General features: G+C 33.3%; 1 protein-coding gene across 1 annotated transcript in view; it reads right to left on the bottom strand.

Moving 5' to 3' along the window:
- Positions 1 to 20,594, bottom strand: part of ANKS1B (ankyrin repeat and sterile alpha motif domain containing 1B) — a 433,323-nt gene that overhangs the window by 284,586 nt on the left and 128,143 nt on the right. Inside the window, exon 10 of the mRNA XM_032196110.1 lies at positions 19,186 to 19,351. Coding sequence (XP_032052001.1) covers positions 19,186 to 19,351 — 166 coding nt within the window. The remainder of the gene's footprint in view (positions 1 to 19,185; positions 19,352 to 20,594) is intronic.

Genomic DNA, 20,594 nt, shown 5'->3' with positions numbered 1-20,594 from the left:
AATTCCAAATAGACAAATAAACAAAGCCAACTCCAGCACGATGTACTAAATAATTTTTGGTGAGGACTTGACAGGAAAACACCCCACCAAGGCCTTTCCATACTGTTTGGAAATCCTATAGTGAAGATGAAAGTTAAATAGGAATGTTAGGAGCATTTAAATTGAGCTGAAAGTCTCATCCTTTTGTGCTCCAGAATATGAAATATTATCCTGTTTCACTCTATGGAAAAAACAACAACAACAACAACAACAACAAAAAAAAACATAAAATATAATGATAAATTAACCTCCCCAACTGGGGAATCAGAAACTTACTTTGAGAAAACCCTGCACTGTGTATGGAGATCCCAAACAACAGATTATACTGCTGCCAAGACACACAGTAACACAAGAGCCACATAGGAAGCTAAGAAATAACTTCTGGAGGGATAAATGTTCCATGTGAGTCTATCGAAGTGTACTTAGTGTAGTTACTTATTTACTTACTTGTGTGAAAAATAAACAGAAGGATTGTCTCGATCAAATATCTAAACCTATAAGGAACAAAACCTCCCTGGTACTTTAGCAGTCCATTGGTTTCAGTTACTGTTCTTCCACTGTAAAGCCTATGTGGCTGTGCTTAAGCACAGCTGCCCTTTAGCTATTTAGCACATGAAAGCCTTTAAAGTGAAATCAGGAAGTCTTGCAGATGGGGAAGTATCTCGAGGATGTCTCTCTCAAAGGCCAGACAGTTAGAATGACAGATTGATGCTGGTGGTAAGGAACACAGTTTTCTGCCTGCTTCTTCATTCTGTTTTAAGCTCTTGACTACAGTCACCTCAGCTATGTTTACTCACTTATTAACTATGCTGCAGAGGTAACAGAGGTCAAGTTGTATAAATAAGATTTTAATTTTTATTATTATTTTTTTTTTCCGCGGGGATCTAGAGCTTCTTGTTGACCTTATTCAATGACAGGTCACTACTAGGTTTTGCCCCTAAATACAGTCCTAACATAGAACTAGCTGGAAGTGATATTCTTGGAATGAAGATTTATTAGAAGATATTCATGCATGGAGGCAGAGCTATTATATGCCTTCTAGACAGAGATGAGAAAAAACTTTTTGAGCTACAGTGTATACGTAAACTGTAACCAATTCAGGAACACACACAATATGCAGAAATCTCAAAAAATAGTAGTGACAGTCTTTCCTTCCAAGGAAAATGAAGTGGTAATACAACAAAGCATCTGGCTTTTAGAATCTAAACATAAAGCTTTACAAAAATAAAAATAAATAAAATAAAAACAATATTTCTATTTGAAATAAACATCCCAGAAAAAAAAAATCCAACTGCTCAATATTTCATGCCTTTAGTCCTTTCTCAAGGGAATAAAGCATCTGACATGTAATGGTTTCTTGTAAACAATTTCTTTATTGTGGACAGCTGTTTATTTTCACAGTAGGATCTTCCCATTAGGCAACCAATAATGATTTACTACCTGGGTCTGCTCTATCAGAGAATATCACCATCAAATTAGCTACTGCAACCAATTTGGAGGACTTCTCTGGTTATATATACAGTACTTGCTGTTTCATTAAGAATAAATTGAAATACATTCTCTTCTGTAATTACATGCTATAATAATCATGTTTTTATTTTCTTTTGTCTTCTGCTGGTAACAAAACTATTTTTTTTTTCTTCCTTCAGGTAACTGTAATAATATCACTGGAAGTTTTATTGCATTCTATTATCTCAAAAAGATCTTACCTACTGAATTTTCCTATGAAAGATTAGCTAGAGTACCGAGTTTCTGACAGGTGCTATGTACAGGGCCAAAAAGGAAGTATTTATGGCTGTCATTCTCTTCTAGTTTCAGGCTCAAGTTATAATAAGCTAAGAGATGTTTCTGTACAAGTCAGACAACAACAGGCTCCAGGGATCATCTGGCAGTTAAAATTACTGAAGTGCAGTATGCTCTAACGATATTCCTTCCTGCCTCCATCATACACGACAGACTGTCACAGAGATTATGTTACTGGAGTCATTCTGATGTTGAAAAATGGTTACTGAAGGCAAAGAAAAAAAAAGTAGAGTAACGAAATTATATATATCTATATATAGAGAGAGAGAGATATAGATATATATTTCAGAATAACCAAAATAATTTCTAAAGAGTTTAGATAAACTCAGGTTTTGGATTAACTGGACTCATATAATGTGGACTACAAAAATAGCTATGCTGTTTTATATTCTGGCAAATCTTACTAATTTGGTTGGTTGGTTTGTATATTGATTGGTTCAGCATACAAGGTTTTAAAGGACAAAAAGCATTACCATACTGTCATGATCACATTTACCATTAAACGTCTGATGGATTTACTAAAAAGATGGTTATTCCTAAATTTCTCACAGGATTAGACAGGATTCCATATCTCAAATCTTAATACATCTCAAAATTCTGTTCGCTATTTCTCCCAATTTTTCAAGTATTTACAGAAGAAGTAAACAGTACTCACAGCAACGGTCACAATAATGTAGTCCTTCATACAAAAGAGGAACAATTTGTCTATACTCACTAGCCTTTTCCTTACACATCAAAAGACTGTAAATAAAAATCACAACACTGCTTGGAAGTTAAAGGTCATATTGTTCTTACTGTTATTTAAAAATCTTCTTAGACTCAAGCTACACTAGCATTATTTCAATTACAGATATTTTTTTCTTTGATTAACAGACAGTTGGATTGATTTTAGTTATACTAAAACATGAATATTGAATCAACTCCACTAAATCCAGATCAGCTTTTTATTGGTCTATTCCTGTTATTCTGTGTTTCACCAACAGTTATTTATCTATTCTTACAAGAAAATGCTAAAAAGAAATTGAATAGCATTGAACAAGAACAAATTTACATAACTGGTTATTTGAAATTTAACAAATTAAAAGTTTGTAAGTCATTTAGTATGGGATATGTTTATTTTTTTACAGCACCTTTTTATCAGGATGCAAAGGGAGGAAGGAAGCAGCAAGACAAAAACACTTCACAAAATCTATTTTCCACTGCACTGTCTACTATACAATTGTGAACAAAGATTTTTTTGTTCTTTTTTTGTGCATCCAGTTTTATCTATTATCCAGTTCAACCTTGTTCATAAAAATATTTTTAACTATGAATATACTCTAGCATGGTGTCTAACACAACAGGTATTATGTAAGAATCAGTCAGTTCTTTTACAGAAAGGAACATTGGTCTACTGACATAGCTGACATTACAACTACTCAGTGATTCATTTGTGATGCAGCCTTTCAGTACAAAAAGTATTTCTGAATGAAATGAAAACTACATTATGTAGTGATGTAATGTGTTATATATGTCTATCTAATAAGACTAATTTTTGGAACAGAAATTTAGGGCCTAAAGTTAAATTTCTGTGTTTATATGCTGGTAACTAAATTGCTTTCCAAAGAAATTTATTTATTTTATTATTTTTTTCAAAAAAATAATATTTTTTTTTAGCATTTATTTAGCATTTATTTAGCATTTATTTTTTCTTGAAATTATGAGCAAATAATAACTGAACTTGCTGTCCTGGTTTCAGCTAGGATAGAGTTAAGTTTCCTTCTTGGAGGAAACTTGGTTCTGTGTTTTGGATTAAAATGAGAATAATGTTGATAGCATGGTGTTGTTTTAATTGTTGCAGAGCAGTGCTTACACTAAGCCAAGACTTTTCAGCTTCTTGCTCTGTCCTGCCAGTGAGCAGGCTGGGAGTGCAGCAGTGCAGATGACTTCATGCAATGTTCTGTATGTGAAAGTGGGCCAAAACCCCACATCTATTTTGGATCCTAGCACCGCGATAATGCAAAAATGTGAATAAAGATCCAAATGGCTTGATGCTGTATGGGATCAAAATACTTTTTATTGTGGTGTCAGGACAGATCTAAGCTTGATCAGTTCTAGCAGATGCAATTTTCTGGCCCATTAGAAAACTGTTAGAAAAGCACTCATCTAATCCAGTAATATCTATGATTTTGGATCTATCTTTAAAAAAAATACAGTAGAAAACTGTTGGAATGCCTTTGTCTCTATATGTTATATGTCCTCTTAACATCAAATGTGTTATAAAGAGGCATAAAGCTCTGAAAGGAACATTAAGTCATCAGACAAATCATCTGTCTCAGACAGAAATCAGTCATAGCCTCAACAGAAATCTTGGAAGATTATAAAAGGAGATATCAGGAAATGGTACTATTTGTGGAGGATCAGTCACCAGTAGGTGAATTTACATAAGTCTTCTCGCAGAGGCACCAGAAAGGCTAATTTCATTGACTGGCTGAGAAATGAACCAGTTGACATAGGTCTCATCATGGATATAAGAACTAATTTTTTTTAACTTCAGTAACAGGAATCTCACCTAAATGGCAGTTATCATCCTTTAAATCCTTATCACCCTTTAAATCCTCATAAACTGGAATGAAAGAACACTTGTCAGTTATAAACACACTGGAGTGACAGATACACCAGTAGTTTCTCCTTCCAGAGATGATCAAAAATATGGAAGCTGTAGCAGGAATATTGGATCATGCTGAGGGTAAGACTAAGAAACTTTTCCAAATTGTACCTCAAGGAATCTTTCCTACCAATGCTAAGCTTTCTCTAACTGGGTAAGAGTGTGCCAGGCCCATGTGAAGAATCATATGAATCTGATTCTTTGGGATTAAAGAGAGTTTGGGCATGGTGAGCTCACTGAGGCTTACAGAGGGTTCACTAAAAATTAATTCATTCTAAAAGACAGCAAGGAGAATCACCCCATTACCTTAGAACATACCCATAGACAGATTTCAGTGTAAGTCCTAAAACAATATATCTGAAAATTTTCTATGGAGCATGTGCTACTTAGGCTCAGCTTAGTCATTTTGGATTTACTACTGGTTTCACCAGTAGTAAATTTACAAGGCAGAAGCATACACCAATAAGTAGGTAGAAGATAACAGTGAAAGACCCAAAACTGAGCAGAGTAGATCACAAAACAGTAGGAATTCCCCTGATTTGATACAGGGCTACCACATATAAGATTTCTTGGACAGCATGTGAGATAAAAGTGTTATGTCTCCTGAAACTTCTGGATCTATTGCAAAGATTCACAGCAATTGCGTAAAGAAAATTAAGTGCTGCAGTTCAAGGAGAAAACCTGGAAAAAAAAATAGAAAATCTCCTATTTTGTCAGAATGGAGAACAAAGACATGCACATTCTAAAGTAGCCCCAATTGAGGGACTAGGCAATTTTCCATAGTATAGGATTCAACTTTAAAATTATTCTAACTTGATTAAATCCCCAAAGTAAATCTCTCCTAGATAACTATTCAACATGGCACAAAACTAGGAACTACGGATAAAGACAACCATGTATTTCAGGATTTCAAGGAATGAACATTACAGGAGAATTTTCAAAAGAGCAGATGGAATACTGAATAATGGAGTCAGTAGGTAGCTAAACTGGATGCATACAGAGAACAGCTGGACTAAGCTGTTTGAATTTGCTCTTTTGAATTTGTTTTGTTTCCTGAACACTTAAACCTGAATAACCATTGTTCTGAGTAGGATTGTAAATATATATCTGCAACTGTCTTGCTGAAAGCACTTGAAGCTATAACTGGCCCATTCTTGGTTGTGGCAGCTATTTCAGGATAGCGTTTGGAATTAATTACCAGTGAAGTGCATTCCAGTGACAACAGGGGGTCTGTTTAGTTGTTTCTGCATCATCCACAAGAGTTCGGTATGACTGTTATCAACTTTTCATTTCCCCTAATCACCCACCTGCACAAATAGACTTTGGAGCTGCTTCAAGCTTGCATAACCCTTGTAATACCAGGCAACTGTCTGGAATAACATCTCTCATTAAATACTAATGAGAGATGATGGGTGATTTCCACCATTTCCTGTGTAACCTTTTGAGACTGCCTCTGTTTTTGAATGCTCAGTTAGACACCAGCAGCTTACTATACTACACAGTTGCCATATACTTATTTTCTGTTATATTTTTTGTTATTGGGTTTCACAGGTTTAAGTTTCGTAGTGAAATGACTGTATGGTCTACAGCAGATATTTCACAGATGGCTACATTTGTGTTGTCTCAGCATGTAGTCTTCATGTTTGTGGAAGTTCAGTGAAATGCCCAAGGTGTAAGTATGGGTGAAAAAATTATTTTTGTTCATTTCAGTCATTCACTAAAAACTAGAAAGCTTAGTAGTCTTGTAAAACAATTCCCCCGCCCTCAAATAATGATCTATATTGGGGATCTTCATGCTTATTATTAAGTCTATCTCACAAGTGAGATGACCCTGAATGCTATCATTTACATGACTTCGTATTTCACAAGGTTTCTTCTATAATCCAGAGAGAACGTCCACACTGTGCTGTGCAGAGAAAGTACTCTATGCTTGCAAATATTGTAGTCAACAGGTGAATTAAGCTATGTTTTCAAATTGGCTCATAATATAAACTGCATGTGTGATCAGAGTAAGTACTTTCAAATCATTTAAATAATACTAATGATAGCTACAAGTTCCGTTAATAAATAATTTAAGCAGTCCTGAAGATAAACCTCCCAATATGCATCTATCTTTAATTACAAGGAAATGCAATGTACGGACAAAACTGCATTTTCATAAGCTTCGTTTCTTCTGAAGTATCAATTAGTTAGTAAAGCTCTCTAATAAAACACTGAAGTCATAAAACCAAACATTTAAAAGCCAAAGAGCTAGAAATTTTATTTATAAATATTTAAATATCCAGATGTTCTTATCTAAGGTTTATAAATTTTCAAGCAACTCACTCACTCTCACTTTGGCTCAACTCTAACTCTGGAAATCTTACATTTTTGCATGTAATATATATTTAAAGTATTTAGTTTCAAACCAGAAATACTGATATACTGATTAACCATAAGGAAGTTGTCTAGCAGGTAGTGTGCACACCTGATAAACAGTCAGAATTCAGGGAATCTTAAAAATCTCTGCTATTAATTTTGAAAGCAGTATGGAAACATCTGTAACAAAGCAAATCAGCTATCTAGTCCCTATTGGGGCTATGTTGCCCCAATAACATCCACGTGATTTGAGAAAGAAAAAAGAAATACAATGGATAATTTTGGAATGATACAACCCAACAGCTGATTTGTGACACTAAAGCACTACAGAGTTCAAGTTTTCAGTAACCAAAAAACAAACAAACAAACAACAACAACAACAACAAAACCTTGATCCTATTTTTGAATTTCCTAATCAGATCTTTTTTATAATGGAACCTCAAAATAATTTTGTAATATATTACTTTTACTTATTTTTATTTACACTTAGCATTTTCTTCTGAAAAATGCTAAGTTTCTTCTCCTTTTATTAATATTCACATAATAATTTACTTTCTATCGGAGGAAATTCAGGTGAAATGTTATAATGAACTTATATATTGCATAGCATTATTAAGCCTACCTTTCAACTGAAAAAGCAATATTTATATTTAATTTAGTTGGTCTTAGAATTTGCAATTATTTTCTTCACTGTTTTTATCTTCTTAGTTTCGTTTTATATTATTCATGCACCTTCTAGCTTTGCAGAGTTCTTAAAATTCTTCCTATTTAATGTTCTCATAGTGCAACCTGCTACATTTCTTATAGAAACCACACATTATGGAGTTTGCATAGATCCTTGGATCTTGGATAGCTGCATTTAACTATATAAAAGAATGATGAAGATCACACAAAACTTTCAGTAGCAGTAAAACTGGGGTTACCTGCTCCTCCTGGCTGAAACTTAATATGCTCACTCTGATTTTTCTCATATACAGTTCTTACAGAACAATGGGTAAGCAACAAAAGGCAGAATTCACAGAATTCCTGTCAGTTTTATTGCCAGAACTCATAACCACCACAAACTTTGTATTTCAAATGTTATTATTCCATGTGAATATGAGTCACAAATTCATTGCACACTGTGTTTCTAAGGCTGATATCTAGGAGTTGGACAAGCAATTAAAAAAAACATATTGCTTTGTGTTTGCAAGGGCTTCACAAGGCCTTTAATACTTTTAAGAAATCCATTCATAGCAAATCCTTGTTAAAGTTGTAATAGTTTGGATGATACAAAGTCTGAAAGACAACCTATAGAATTTAACAGAAAAAAATATTTCTTGCTTAACTTTACTTACAAAATAGTCACAGAAAGTTTTGATGTTTTTTCTTCACAACATAGGACAGAAAGATATGTTAAAATAATAGAATTGCTCTTGAAAATAAATTTAACTTCAATTATTACTTTATTATTAACTTAATTATTAACTTCAATTATTACAAATATTCGAGTATTACTGGTGGGAAAGTGATTTTAATTGTACTAAATTATTTAAATATCTTCTAGCAGGGAGGGAATCATTATCTGAAAGTAAATGGAATGGATTGAACAGCTGGAGCTACAGCAGAAAGAACAGAAACTAACAGCTGGTTTTACTATACTCATCCAGAACAGATAATATTGCGTACAGTAATAGAAAATATTATAGAAAAAATAATGCACTTTGTTCTGGAGTAAAACTATATGAAGTGATCCTTCTAAAGTTTTTTTTTCTGCTTTTTGAGAACAATAAGCAACCAAAGGTGAAAACATGCTTTCCTATGGATTCTTCCAAATCTGCAGTGTTTGAAGTTATACTGGGAAAAAAGGAAGAGTGGTTTGATATCCTGTCTGAAGTAGAAAATGATTCTGTCACTGGCTGTTAGTAAAAATATGCTGCATGGGGATTGGCAATGCAAACTCTTTCCCATCGTATTTTGATATTTAGCAAAATCCTACATTTCTTGCACACTGCAAATTTGCTTTTGAGATGGCCTGTACAAAAATGAAAATGATATAAATGAGTAAAAATGAAATCTCTGCAAAGCAGTAGAGGGAAACTTTTTGGCAGCAAGCTACATACTGCCATCAGGACTAGCAGATGCAGAAAGAGAGACTGAAGAAGAGAAAATGGAAGTAAATGAGTTTTTTATTTAGCTTAAAATAAAACAGGAGGGAAAATCTTTTATTTTTTTTTTACGGAATCTAACACTTTACCTTCACTAGGAATCAATGTTTTTCTATTTTTTAATCATCTCTGACACTGAACAAAACAAATAAATCTGTTCATTATGTACAAAAATGGTTTATTTTAGTAATTGCTTAATATTTCTGCAAATATTTTGATTTTAACAACATTTAGCAAGCTATGCCAAGATTTCTGCTTTCCAAGTGTACTAAAGTTAGTTTACTTTAAAAATTCATAACACATACCAGAGACTTCAACATCTGTTAGCAGAGCCACCAAACTGACATACGAATGCTGTGTAGAGGTAGTTGGGAATATTTTGACAAATTATTTTCACGATATAAAAACTTATTAATCAACATTGATTAATCAAAACTGTAGAGAAATTCATCTATAACAAAAGACAACAGAGTTCTTTGCGTAGTTCAAGGCATATCTATACTGAATTCCCCATTACAGCTTCTGAAAAAATTTAGCTCTTTTAATAATACTTGAACAGCATTATGGACACAAGCCCAGTGAAGCATGGACTCTCAAGGACTGGATCTCTCAGATTTTAGGACTCAGTTTCATCCTAATGCAAAACAGAATATGCAAACTCTTGAGTACAACTTAATAAAAAGTATGGAGTACAAGATAACTGCTTCCCTTCAGGTTCTAAACTAAGCAAAATTCAATCTGAAAAGGTTTATAGAAAATTAAATTAAAGGTTTGTAGAAAATCTACAGGGGCACTAGGAGGCATATAATATGAGCTAAATGCCTACTGAAGATCGTTCTAAACCCATTACAAAAGATGATATTTTTCTAGAACATGCCAGATGCACATAAAATGTAAACCAATTAAACCATTAATATAGTTGTACTATTACTGCTAATGTTAGCAATTTAACGGAGTTTACAGCAATGTTATTCTGTTAAATCAATGTCACTTATAAGAGGGACAGTTACTTATATCTGCTCAATTATAAAACAATCCAAGGAGCATTTTGAAGTGTAAAATTACTTATCAGAATGGAACATGTTTTATATAGTCTATGTATATTTCATTCCTTACTCAAAACTACTTGCAAAGGATGCTGGAACCAATAGCCATTTAACAAATAAAACATTCAAATACTGATAAATAGATTTGTATATGGGCTTTAAAATGTAGAGTACCTCAAAATAAATATGTTCCTTTGAATTATTGTCTAGATTTGAAATAAATGTTCTTGTCTGATACCAAGCAGTCCAGTGTATAATGACACCATCCTAAATAATAGTCACACTGGGATGGATGAAGCTCTGTGTTGGTCAGTACATATACATTTTGATGATAAATACTTTCATCACTCATTTGCAAAAATTGTCCAAAACATGTATGAAAGCTAACTTCTCTTTCAACAGTATTTCAATTAATAATAAGTAATGAATCATGATAAAATGCTTAGCATATGTCAAGCAGCATCCTTTTTCTTTCTATGTGTAAAGAAAATGCATGCTAGTCCTCGGGAAAGTGGAATTATTTTAACAATATAAATATGCTTACTGGAAAATACTGGATAGGTGGAGACAGGCATGCAATTTGACAATGAACTGGTCACATGGTATCAGTCATTCCCATGTGCTTTAATTTCAGAAATGACATGGTATTTTTAATAACATTTTATTGTTAAGGATGTTATCAAAGAGGTTATCTAGAGGAGAATATGATAGGGAGCAATTATCTTAATTATATACTAACAACCTCTTAGAAGTATGATAATGTTGTAAGGGAAAGTACATTAAAGCTGAAATATGTAAGAACTGAAGTGGCTTATGTCAGCCCCCTGTGCATTCTGAAGTCTTTAATTATGATTGTAAAGTTATTTTCCCACAAAAATAAATAAATAAATAAATAAATAAATAAAAATCTGCTGCAGTGAGGACATAAAGGAGCGGGGAAAATGGTCAATAGAACAAACCAACTTGCTGCATGTTACTTTATGGATGTGGCAGGAGAATAAGTATTGTAAAAACAGTAGAAATGTGGAATATCTTTGCTAAATATCAAACAGGAATTCACATGAAAATATGTTTTCATCCAAAGGGAATGATAAATGAGAGATACTAATGCTAAAAAATTTTAGTCAATGGATCTATCTAATTTATAGACAAGAATTCATAACGATCTGGCAGGAAGTTATCTCAACGAATGGTGCTGGACTTAGTTCTTAATAGGACTTAGAATAGTAATAATATTTGAGAAGACTAGAAGAAAGCTAATGAAATACACTTAGTAGTTATAGGCTTTCAGTCCAACATAAGGAAAATAGAATAGCTGATATGGATCACTTTCATAATAAATGAAAGTGGTATAGGCAACACAAATTAGCATAGCTTCAGCAAAAACAGTTATTAATTAATCTGTTTTTTGAATGTAAATATAAGTTTGTTTAATACAAGTAAATAGAGTTTATCTGACATTCCCTTTATAATAAATTGTGTTAATATTACATTTGGGTTATTAAAATTTAGTAATGTGGTCTATGTTTGCAACGGAGATAATTTGAAAAAGTTAGCAATGGTTCCAGATTTATGTGCATGAAAGCATCCACTGTATATCACACTCAATCTTATTTTTCAAACTACCCTTGTGGAAAAAAAAAAATATATATATATATATGTATATTTATAATATATAATTTCTACACATCTTTAACATATAAATACTATTTGGTGTGGAAGGGTCAAAAAGCCCATGTAAACTTCATTTCTTTTCATGCTGTCTGTTGGGATTCTTAAAGCTGCTGGTTAAATGCACAAGAATCAGTCAAGAAAGTATGAAAAAACAGAGAGTACTGAATACTTCTACTTCCTGCTTTCTCAGTTCTCTCATCTCTTTTGAGATGCTGATGCTTGATTTTTGCTTTTCTGCATAAACTCTGGTTTTGTCAAATAATACCTGTTAACAAAATATAAATTGACATAGAATCAGAAATGCAGATGAACTGTGCTTATTTAAGAAAGAGAATACTAAAAAAGCTAATATAAAGCATCCTGTTGGTACTCCAAGAATTGATAGTGCCATTAGAAAAAAAAAAAAAAAAAAAAAAAAGGAAATTAGTATTAAAATTTTAGTATGATAAAACAGAACTCCTGAGCTGTCCACATTTTGGGGATTTTTACTTGGAGAAAATGAACTACAAATTATTGTTTCAGTTTTCTTTTGTTTTTTACATGAATAGAAAAATCCTGAAAGATAGAACCAAATTAGTACTTGCCAGAAAGTGCTCTAAGAAAAGATGCTTGTGAGGCTGTGAAAGTCACAGGAAGAGTCTACATTAATGAAACATTATTCAGGTGTACACCTGCATCTGTTTCTTTTTTCTGTTCTCATGAGCGAATACAGAACTTCTTGGATCTTGAAAAAAATACACAGGAGATGTACACACTATTGTTCCTATGTCCAAACATAATTAAGTGGTGTATCATGCTAAAAAGTTCTAACTTTGAAATAAATCCCTCATAGTAACTGAAGATATTTTAAGATCAAGAAAATAAATTAATAATTGAAATTGCATTTCTGTGGTGCTGTATATTGCAAATAACAAAAAATGAATTTGAGAAAAATTAATTACAAAATGCCAGAAAATACTTTAAAATAAAAATGTATACTTTTATAGTTTATATTATAGAACAGCAAACACTCTCCAGGCTTAATTTTCATAATCTTTTCTTTTATATTTAAAAGGTACTTAATACATATTATTTGCACTGAAGAAAAAATAACAAAATGGATTTTAAAGAGCTATACAAAGAGCTATTGTATAGTTTGTTCTTCAGCCAGCACTCCCTTAACCTTTAATAAAATGTCATGTGTAGTTAAAAATTCTAATTGCAAACATATGCTAATGCATTAGATGAAAATGCTTTTGGTAAGTGTGTAGTCCTAGGCAGTAGGAATGATAAATACGAAGCGTATCATAACTGAAACTCAGTCAGGAGAAGGTAGATCTGGTTTCCAATACACTATGTTCTGGCAATGATTTTCATCTTGGAGCTCTGAATGTGATCCTTAAATCTTTATAAATTAATCTGTTAAGTAAATTGAGAAGTTCTGTGCTATAGCCAAATTCTCTCCATATGGCTCAGAAAAAGGTTAAAGGAAGACAAATAAGAGCAGAGAAAAACTTTATACAGGTCTTATAACTAAGGTTGGGCAAGGTATGTCACTATGAGTAAATTACTGACTGAAAAGTACAGCTGAAAAATTGTCTCATAATTTACTATTTTCATGTCAAAGTAAATTTCACTAGAAATCAGTTAAAAACAGCAAACATTAAAAGTATTTTCAGAAAGACTAATATCATTTTTATTATATTAGAAAAAAAAGGTATCTGTTTTTTGGTTCAACTGTTTCACATCTTTTTATAACACTGATAGCTTCACTTTCCTCTTCTTACACAAAAGAAGGGAGGAATACGAGTATGCAGATATTATAACCCAAATTTCAACAGAGGCCAGTACTTTATATGGATGCATATAGGTAGAAGTAAGAAAAAACAACCTAAATATTCTGTGATAACAAGTACACGTCTTTGGAAGACCTCCATGTGACAATTTTACCACTGTATGGAGTACTCTAGCCATCATAAAAAAGTGTATCTATAGACAAGCATGTGTCAAATTAGGTTAAATTTCATAGATTCTAGCTATTTTCAGATGACTCTAGATTGACTGTTACACAGTTACTCTGATGGATAAGAGACTACCTTCCTTATTATGCTCTTCTCTCTATACAGCTAAGATCTTTCTTGATCACTGACACTATTTAATCCTGAGAAGTTAAACTGTGGGTCATGTGTTTAAGTGCACTACTTCCTACTATCTCTGTTTAATATAGCGTGTTTAAATGAAACACAGCACCCACTCAGCACCCAGCAGCCATTCTGTTTGAAGCAATTTGCTACATGGACTTCAAAATGTTAGTGCATGATCCTTTAGATTAGTCATAGTTTCAAAATGATGTGGCATAGGTGACACAGGGTAGCCTATTTAATTACCATTCCATAAAACAAACTGAAGGGAAAGCAGACAATTTTGTATATTTGGTAGTGTGATTGTTGTTTCTTAGGCCATTTTGCACTGGTTTACATACAGCTAGAAAACAGCTGCACAATATTGAAGGTACAAATTTGTTACACAAGAAAAGATGCATTTGCTATCTAAATCTCTATCTGGGGAACAGAAATGTCCAAATATTCAGAAAAGTGCTGTGAAGATTTGTTGCTGAAGAAATCAGAACTCATGACCTGACAAACAGTACTTTATTTACCAAGCCAAGTATTTGACGATCTTGGAAACTCTGTAGAAGATTAATATTTTCATTTTGATAACAATGTTATCACAGCTAGGGTATTTTTTGATTCAGGTTTCTAAAGAGCTGTCTACTAGATATCTGTATGAGATTGCTGACACAGTGTTATATAGCAAACACAAGAACGAAAGCAGAGGTGAGCAGACACCTGTCTGTGGCTACAGATTTTCAGATTCCTAGATTCCTTTTCACTGTAGTGATAGAAGAGGAGGAACTCCAGGCTGAGAAAGCAAAATAAATAAATAAATAAATAAATATTTTAAAAATCGCAGCAAATAGGACAACTTGGGGACAGTTAAAATATTGTAATAAGTAACAAATGTCCATGACAAGTATGATGGTTGGACCAGATGATCTTGGAGGTCTTTTCCAACCTTAATGATTCTATGATTTTTTACTAGTTTCTCTTCTATGATTATGAGGTTATAAGAAAAAGGTATAGTTCATTATAGATTTATTATCTTGTATGATCACTTCTACAAATTAATGGCATTTAAGTGCAAAGTATTTTATTTTTCTAAGTATCAAAGATTTCGTGGCTGACCTGGGAACTCTTGACTATGTAGTGGATGAGAGCTCCGCATAAATGAAGTACCTAAGTATTTAACTTATTTCTCAGGTGGATTTTGCAACCTACACTGAGTTCTGCAGTGCTGCAGCTGAGATGTTTCCAGAGGTCTGCTCAATCTTCAACCACTCTAAGATAACATCTGGAAAAAGTAGGTTCCCTGAACCTACTAGTTCAGAACCTACTCTTCTCCAAGAAAGATTTTCATGCAATACACAGATAGGAATGTCTCTTTCTGTTATAAAGGTGCTGCATTAAAACCTTTGTTAATCTGCATGGACAGATTGACTTTCCCAAAAAAGGATATTTTTTCACAAGTTCACACACACACACACAAAGAAAAAAAAGTCTGAAATGTCCTCTCTATTTCCTAATGATACTTGATGAGACCTAAGAACAATTTAAGTAATGTACTGAACACCAGTCATTATTATTAAAATTTTAGCACCTAGACTGCCACCTAGTCTCTCAGGGACCTTCTGCAGTAGAAACTATAGAGGCAAACTGAAAGAGATATGATCTCTCTAATGGGAGAGACACACACTTAATCCAGTGATTTTATTTTATTTTATTTGTAATGTAATTTTTAATATGTAATGTAGTAATGTAATTTGTAATTTTATTCTATATTTCTGCTACATAAAGTGAGTATGACACCAAGAGGTTCAAGGATGAAGTATGGTAAAAGAGTCTAAGGGTGTAAGTTAAGGCTGTAAGGGTCTTCAGCAGCACACTTCCAAATACAGCATGGTGTTGCAGCCAGATTTCTGCTACCAGCATTCTAGACACTAGATAACTGATAAAAACAACACTGACTTCATGAAGATACTTGACAGAGTCTACTTTAGCATTACAGTTATCCAGTACCTTGAGCTTCAGACATTTATTAAGATTTTACACCTATCTGAGGTAACAAATTTGTTGCTAATAGTTCAGAAAACTTAATTACATCCTTAAGATGAACTAATACAATTTTTATGGTTATTTTTCAAGGTTAAATATTCCACATCCTTTTTTTTTTTTTTTTTTTTTTTTTCCCTGAAGGAAGGACAGTCTGAAATGACTGGTAGAAATGTCCACTGTAAGAAATGCAGATGCTTCTCAGGAATAGCTTAGCAGAAATATTAATAAGATTGATTTATGAATCAATTGATTTTGTGAGACTGTTTTTATGAGATTCATTTATTAAATCTTCAATCTAAATTTACATTTTACTTAGCAGAAAAAAATGTGTCAGAATGCAATATTCCTATCAAGTCTGAACTGTTAGTTTAAAAGTAATGAAACTGTGGCAGAGATGCCAGCACATCATCGGAGGTTGACAGAGATGTCAACTTTGTCCTATCAATCTACTGCAGAAACAAAGACCAGCTCAACTCAAACTCAGACACTCTATTTTTTTTATTTTTTTTTTCCTCTTAGACCAGTCCTAATGGGAAGCAATTGTTTTAGCTGCCAGTATAAACCAATAATGTAACTGTTCTTTGTGTAGAAACCTAATTTCTGGCAAGCAGGCAGACATAGAACTCACACTATATGGGATTTAAGAAGTGTAAATAACAAACTTAGTTTACTTTCTGTCCAGTTTTTCTCCACTACACCTAACAACCATTTGCAATTTGGTGCATGGAGTTCTCATCCTCCGTTATTCTCCACCAGTTCAAGAATAACATTCAGGAAATTAAAAATAATACAGCAACCTACAAACCAGTCTTTTTCTCCCCAGTAGATCAGAGAATGATAACTGGAAAGGTAATTACTCCCAACCTGTCAGATGTTTACTGGCAAGACAGATAATAGTTACAACATGCAGCTCTATAGCATGAAAGGCCAGCCAGAATGACCTTTTCTCTCAATCCAGGAAATTCAGTGACTGAGTGCAGTCAGTCTCATTTCTACTTGGCAAGAGCTAGTAATGCCCCAGACAGTGGGAAGAGTTCATCAGAGCATCCTACCACCTGGGGAAAGGAGACTGACAGATGCGATTTTATGTTCAAAGCACTGCCTCATGCTCTGAAAATGAACACTACACATGACACAGAACAGCAATTTGAAAAAGAGTATTCCCAAAGTCAGCAACTCTTAGTGATACAAAAATAGGAAATTTCAGAAAAAAAAAATAAATCTTGTTTTAAATGATTGATCTCTGCAATCCTGCATAACTTATTCAAGCAATAAATGTGCATGAACTAAACTGGCAGCCTGACATTCACATAGAATTATGCATATTATTAAGTAACTTAAAACTGTGAGTGATATGTCTGGTTTTATTTGGGTCATTTCTGGTGTAAGAACATTCAATGTAATTACAAATATAAGTTACAAGCCATTCCATTAGATAATTACCATATTTATAGCTTAAAATAAAATCACATTTTGGAATTTGCTCATCTATACTGCCAAATGTTCTTCCCAATAAAATGCCAAGGAAAAGAGCAGTATATAGGAACATTAAGACAGAAAGAATTACAATACATTTGTATTGTTAACTTGACTTTGTTATATATTACAAAGATGAGGGGTGCTCCATGAACATACCACAGCTTCCTTGATTACTCTGTGGTCCTCTGATATAATCCATTTTTAACCATACACAAAACATATTTTCAGATTAAGACCTAAAAATATCCTTTTTAGCATCTGGTTTACAAACTAATTTTAATGGACTTACTATGCCTATCAAAAATGCCTGTGCTCACCAGACAGCACTGGTATATAATACCAAAGCCTGGTATTTTAACTAGTGAAAAGTCCATCTGCATTTTTCGTACTAATTACAGTAGAAAATTTTGCAGTTGAGCCCCATTTTCTATGGAGGAATATAATGAACTCCCTCAGGCAATTCATGGGGCTGAAGCACTCTATGGCAATCTTCCCATTGCAATAAGTATGTTTACAGTGATTAATCAAGTACAAGTCTGAAAAAGATGGATAATTTGGCATTTTCTTCCTATAGTGAACAACAAACCATAAAATTGTTCAGCACTGTTCTGTATACTCTGCTAATTTTTTAGATTTTCAGAGCCAAAAAATCATCGACAAAGTAAAGCTTCAGTTACATGCACAGTTGTACTGATGTTTGGGTCAGATTCTGATTCATTCTGTGCAACTCTGCAATAAAGGAGTTATCCTTTCTTGCGCCACCTCTTAGCTCATTGTTCGTAACATGTTGCCTCAAGCCACCTTCTGCCCGGATGGTTTGGTAAGATGGGAATTATGATTTATTCCACCTCAGCTTGCAGAATCCAAAGCTGTGGCTTGATTTTTGATCCTTATATTCTATGCCTGATACAGGCATAGTATCACTCTTCTAGTTCACCTGTAAAATCAAGTAGGTGCTTCCACTTATGCAGTATAGATATGTAACATGATGTCATCAATAATCATCATTCTTGTAAATTTCCCAAATCATGACTCATAATCAAGATAGCCTAAGTCAAAAAGTCAACAGACCATTTCAAATAGGTTTGTGCTGCTGAGAACTCTCAGTTGTCAAAGAAGTCTCTCTGTTCAATTACTTACAGTGACACTACTATATTCTGAAATTCCTGTACCAGGTGGTGACTAATGAAGAATTCAAGCAAGGGTAATGGAAGAGAGCATATGATTTTGTATAACTGAATAAACAGAGTCCTTACAGATAATATCATTCATCTGACTCAGCATAATTTTGTTGTTTAGTAACCACTGTACCTTCACTGCTGTTTAAACCTGTGTAATGCAAATAGCAATCTACCAGACTGAAAAGATATTTCAGTGTCATTTAATAACTCTATCAATTCTTTTTCACTTTTTCCTTTTCAAACAGGGAGCGGGTCTTCCTTTATGTAACACGGAAACTCAGAGTACTTTAAATTCTGAAGTAGTTGCATAATGTTGTTGCTAAGCACTTCATTAAAAAATCTGAAACAAGTTCGTAAATAGATTATTGCAAATGACTGGGCTTAAACAAATTTGATTTTTACTGTTGACTTTTCACAGTTGTCTTATGCTTATCTAGTAAATTATTTAAACCTCTGCTTTACCTTCCCTCCTATAGCATTTTGATGTTAATCTTTATTCTGACATTAAGCTCTTATGGTTGCTTATGAAAGGCTATAATCATGCTGAGATAAGTTAATATAGTACTTTATTCTTAAACAACGTAAATAGGTGAAAGTCTACACCTCCTACAAAATTACACTTACACAAAAGACAAGGTAAAGAATTATTTGGTGATTTACCTGGTCTTGAGGAAGGTACTCTTGCTATCTCTAGGGAACATGGCTTTTTGGTTACTGCTATGTCTACTGAATCACAAAGACTGTTGTCATTTTCTGAAGGAACTGCATCCAGAGGTGCAGAGGGTATCGTTTCCAATGCATAACCTCTCTTCTTTGAATAAGATTCCTGAAATGCAAAAAAAATAATAATAATTAGGTAAGAGAGATGTTTATCAGTTGACAAATGAAAAGTAACTGGCTATCAGGGTTTAAAATTCTGCAAGTTAAATACTACATTCTAATAAAATCCAAACTGTAACGGATTGGAAGGATTATCTACATGCTCAAACAAAGATAACATTTCTTTTTTTGTTTGTTTGTAGTGTTTTGTTGTTTTGGTTTTGTAATATAGTACTTGTATGGTTACAGAAATATTTTTATTCAACTGTTGCATTTAGCAAAAGCTCCAACATAGCTGGTGTTGCCATACCTGCTTTGCTAGGTTCTAATTCAGGGGATGTCTTTTATTCATTTTTTTTTTATTTAAGATTATATCTTATCAAAGAGACAATTCCATTTACCACTGCAATTACTTTGTCTTTGGGGATGCTTTTACAATATGCTTATATTATATATAAGAAAGCTAAAGATGTGCCACCTACATTTTGATGTCAGAATCCCAGGATGTGAATGAAGATGACTAACTTCTGTATATTTGGGTGAGCAGCAATAATGGCACAAAGTCCCTTAACAGTTATACATATAGTGAACTCCCAACATTAGGAAATGCTAAGGGAGGGTAAAAGGGCAATAGCTAGAAGTTTTGGTAGAATGCTGAGCTGTCCAATCAAGCAGACTGTCTCTGTAAAAAGATACCATACAATTCCAATGGCGTTTCTTGACGCGTGGTTTTGTTTTGTTGTGGTTTTTTTAATTGCATCAGAAAGCAATTACATTGTCAAAGATATTCCCACGCATATAGGACATATGGATGACTGAGAATGTCAAGCACTATACATAAATCAAATTTGATATAATAAAATGGATAGATATTATCATAGTGGTACTTAGAAAATGACTATAGAATCTGATGACCAGCGCAGGATGTGGAATAACACCTTTTTCTTCATATCACCTAGTGTAAACTGTGGCTGTGGATAACAGTCCTTTTTCATAAGTAAATGATTTATAGTGTTAGCAGATCATTACACTATTAAACTTCTTGCAGTTTTTCCCCCTTATTGTGTCACGACTGGATTTTTATGAGAGTTCGAAACCTGGTAGCAATTTAAAGACTCTAGAAAGAGAGTGCTGAGATGGCAGCAACAGGAGACCTGCTTCAAAATTGTACATGATGATCCAAATTTGGATACAGCTGATCCAAATTTTAAACATCTCCCAGGTTAACTAGCTGCTGAATAAAGAATTTG

The sequence above is a fragment of the Aythya fuligula genome, chromosome 1 (assembly GCF_009819795.1).
Source record: "Aythya fuligula isolate bAytFul2 chromosome 1, bAytFul2.pri, whole genome shotgun sequence".
NCBI classification, from domain to species: Eukaryota; Metazoa; Chordata; class Aves; order Anseriformes; family Anatidae; genus Aythya; species Aythya fuligula.
Note: the sequence above shows the minus strand (reverse complement) of the source record. Positions and strands in the feature narration are given on the sequence as shown.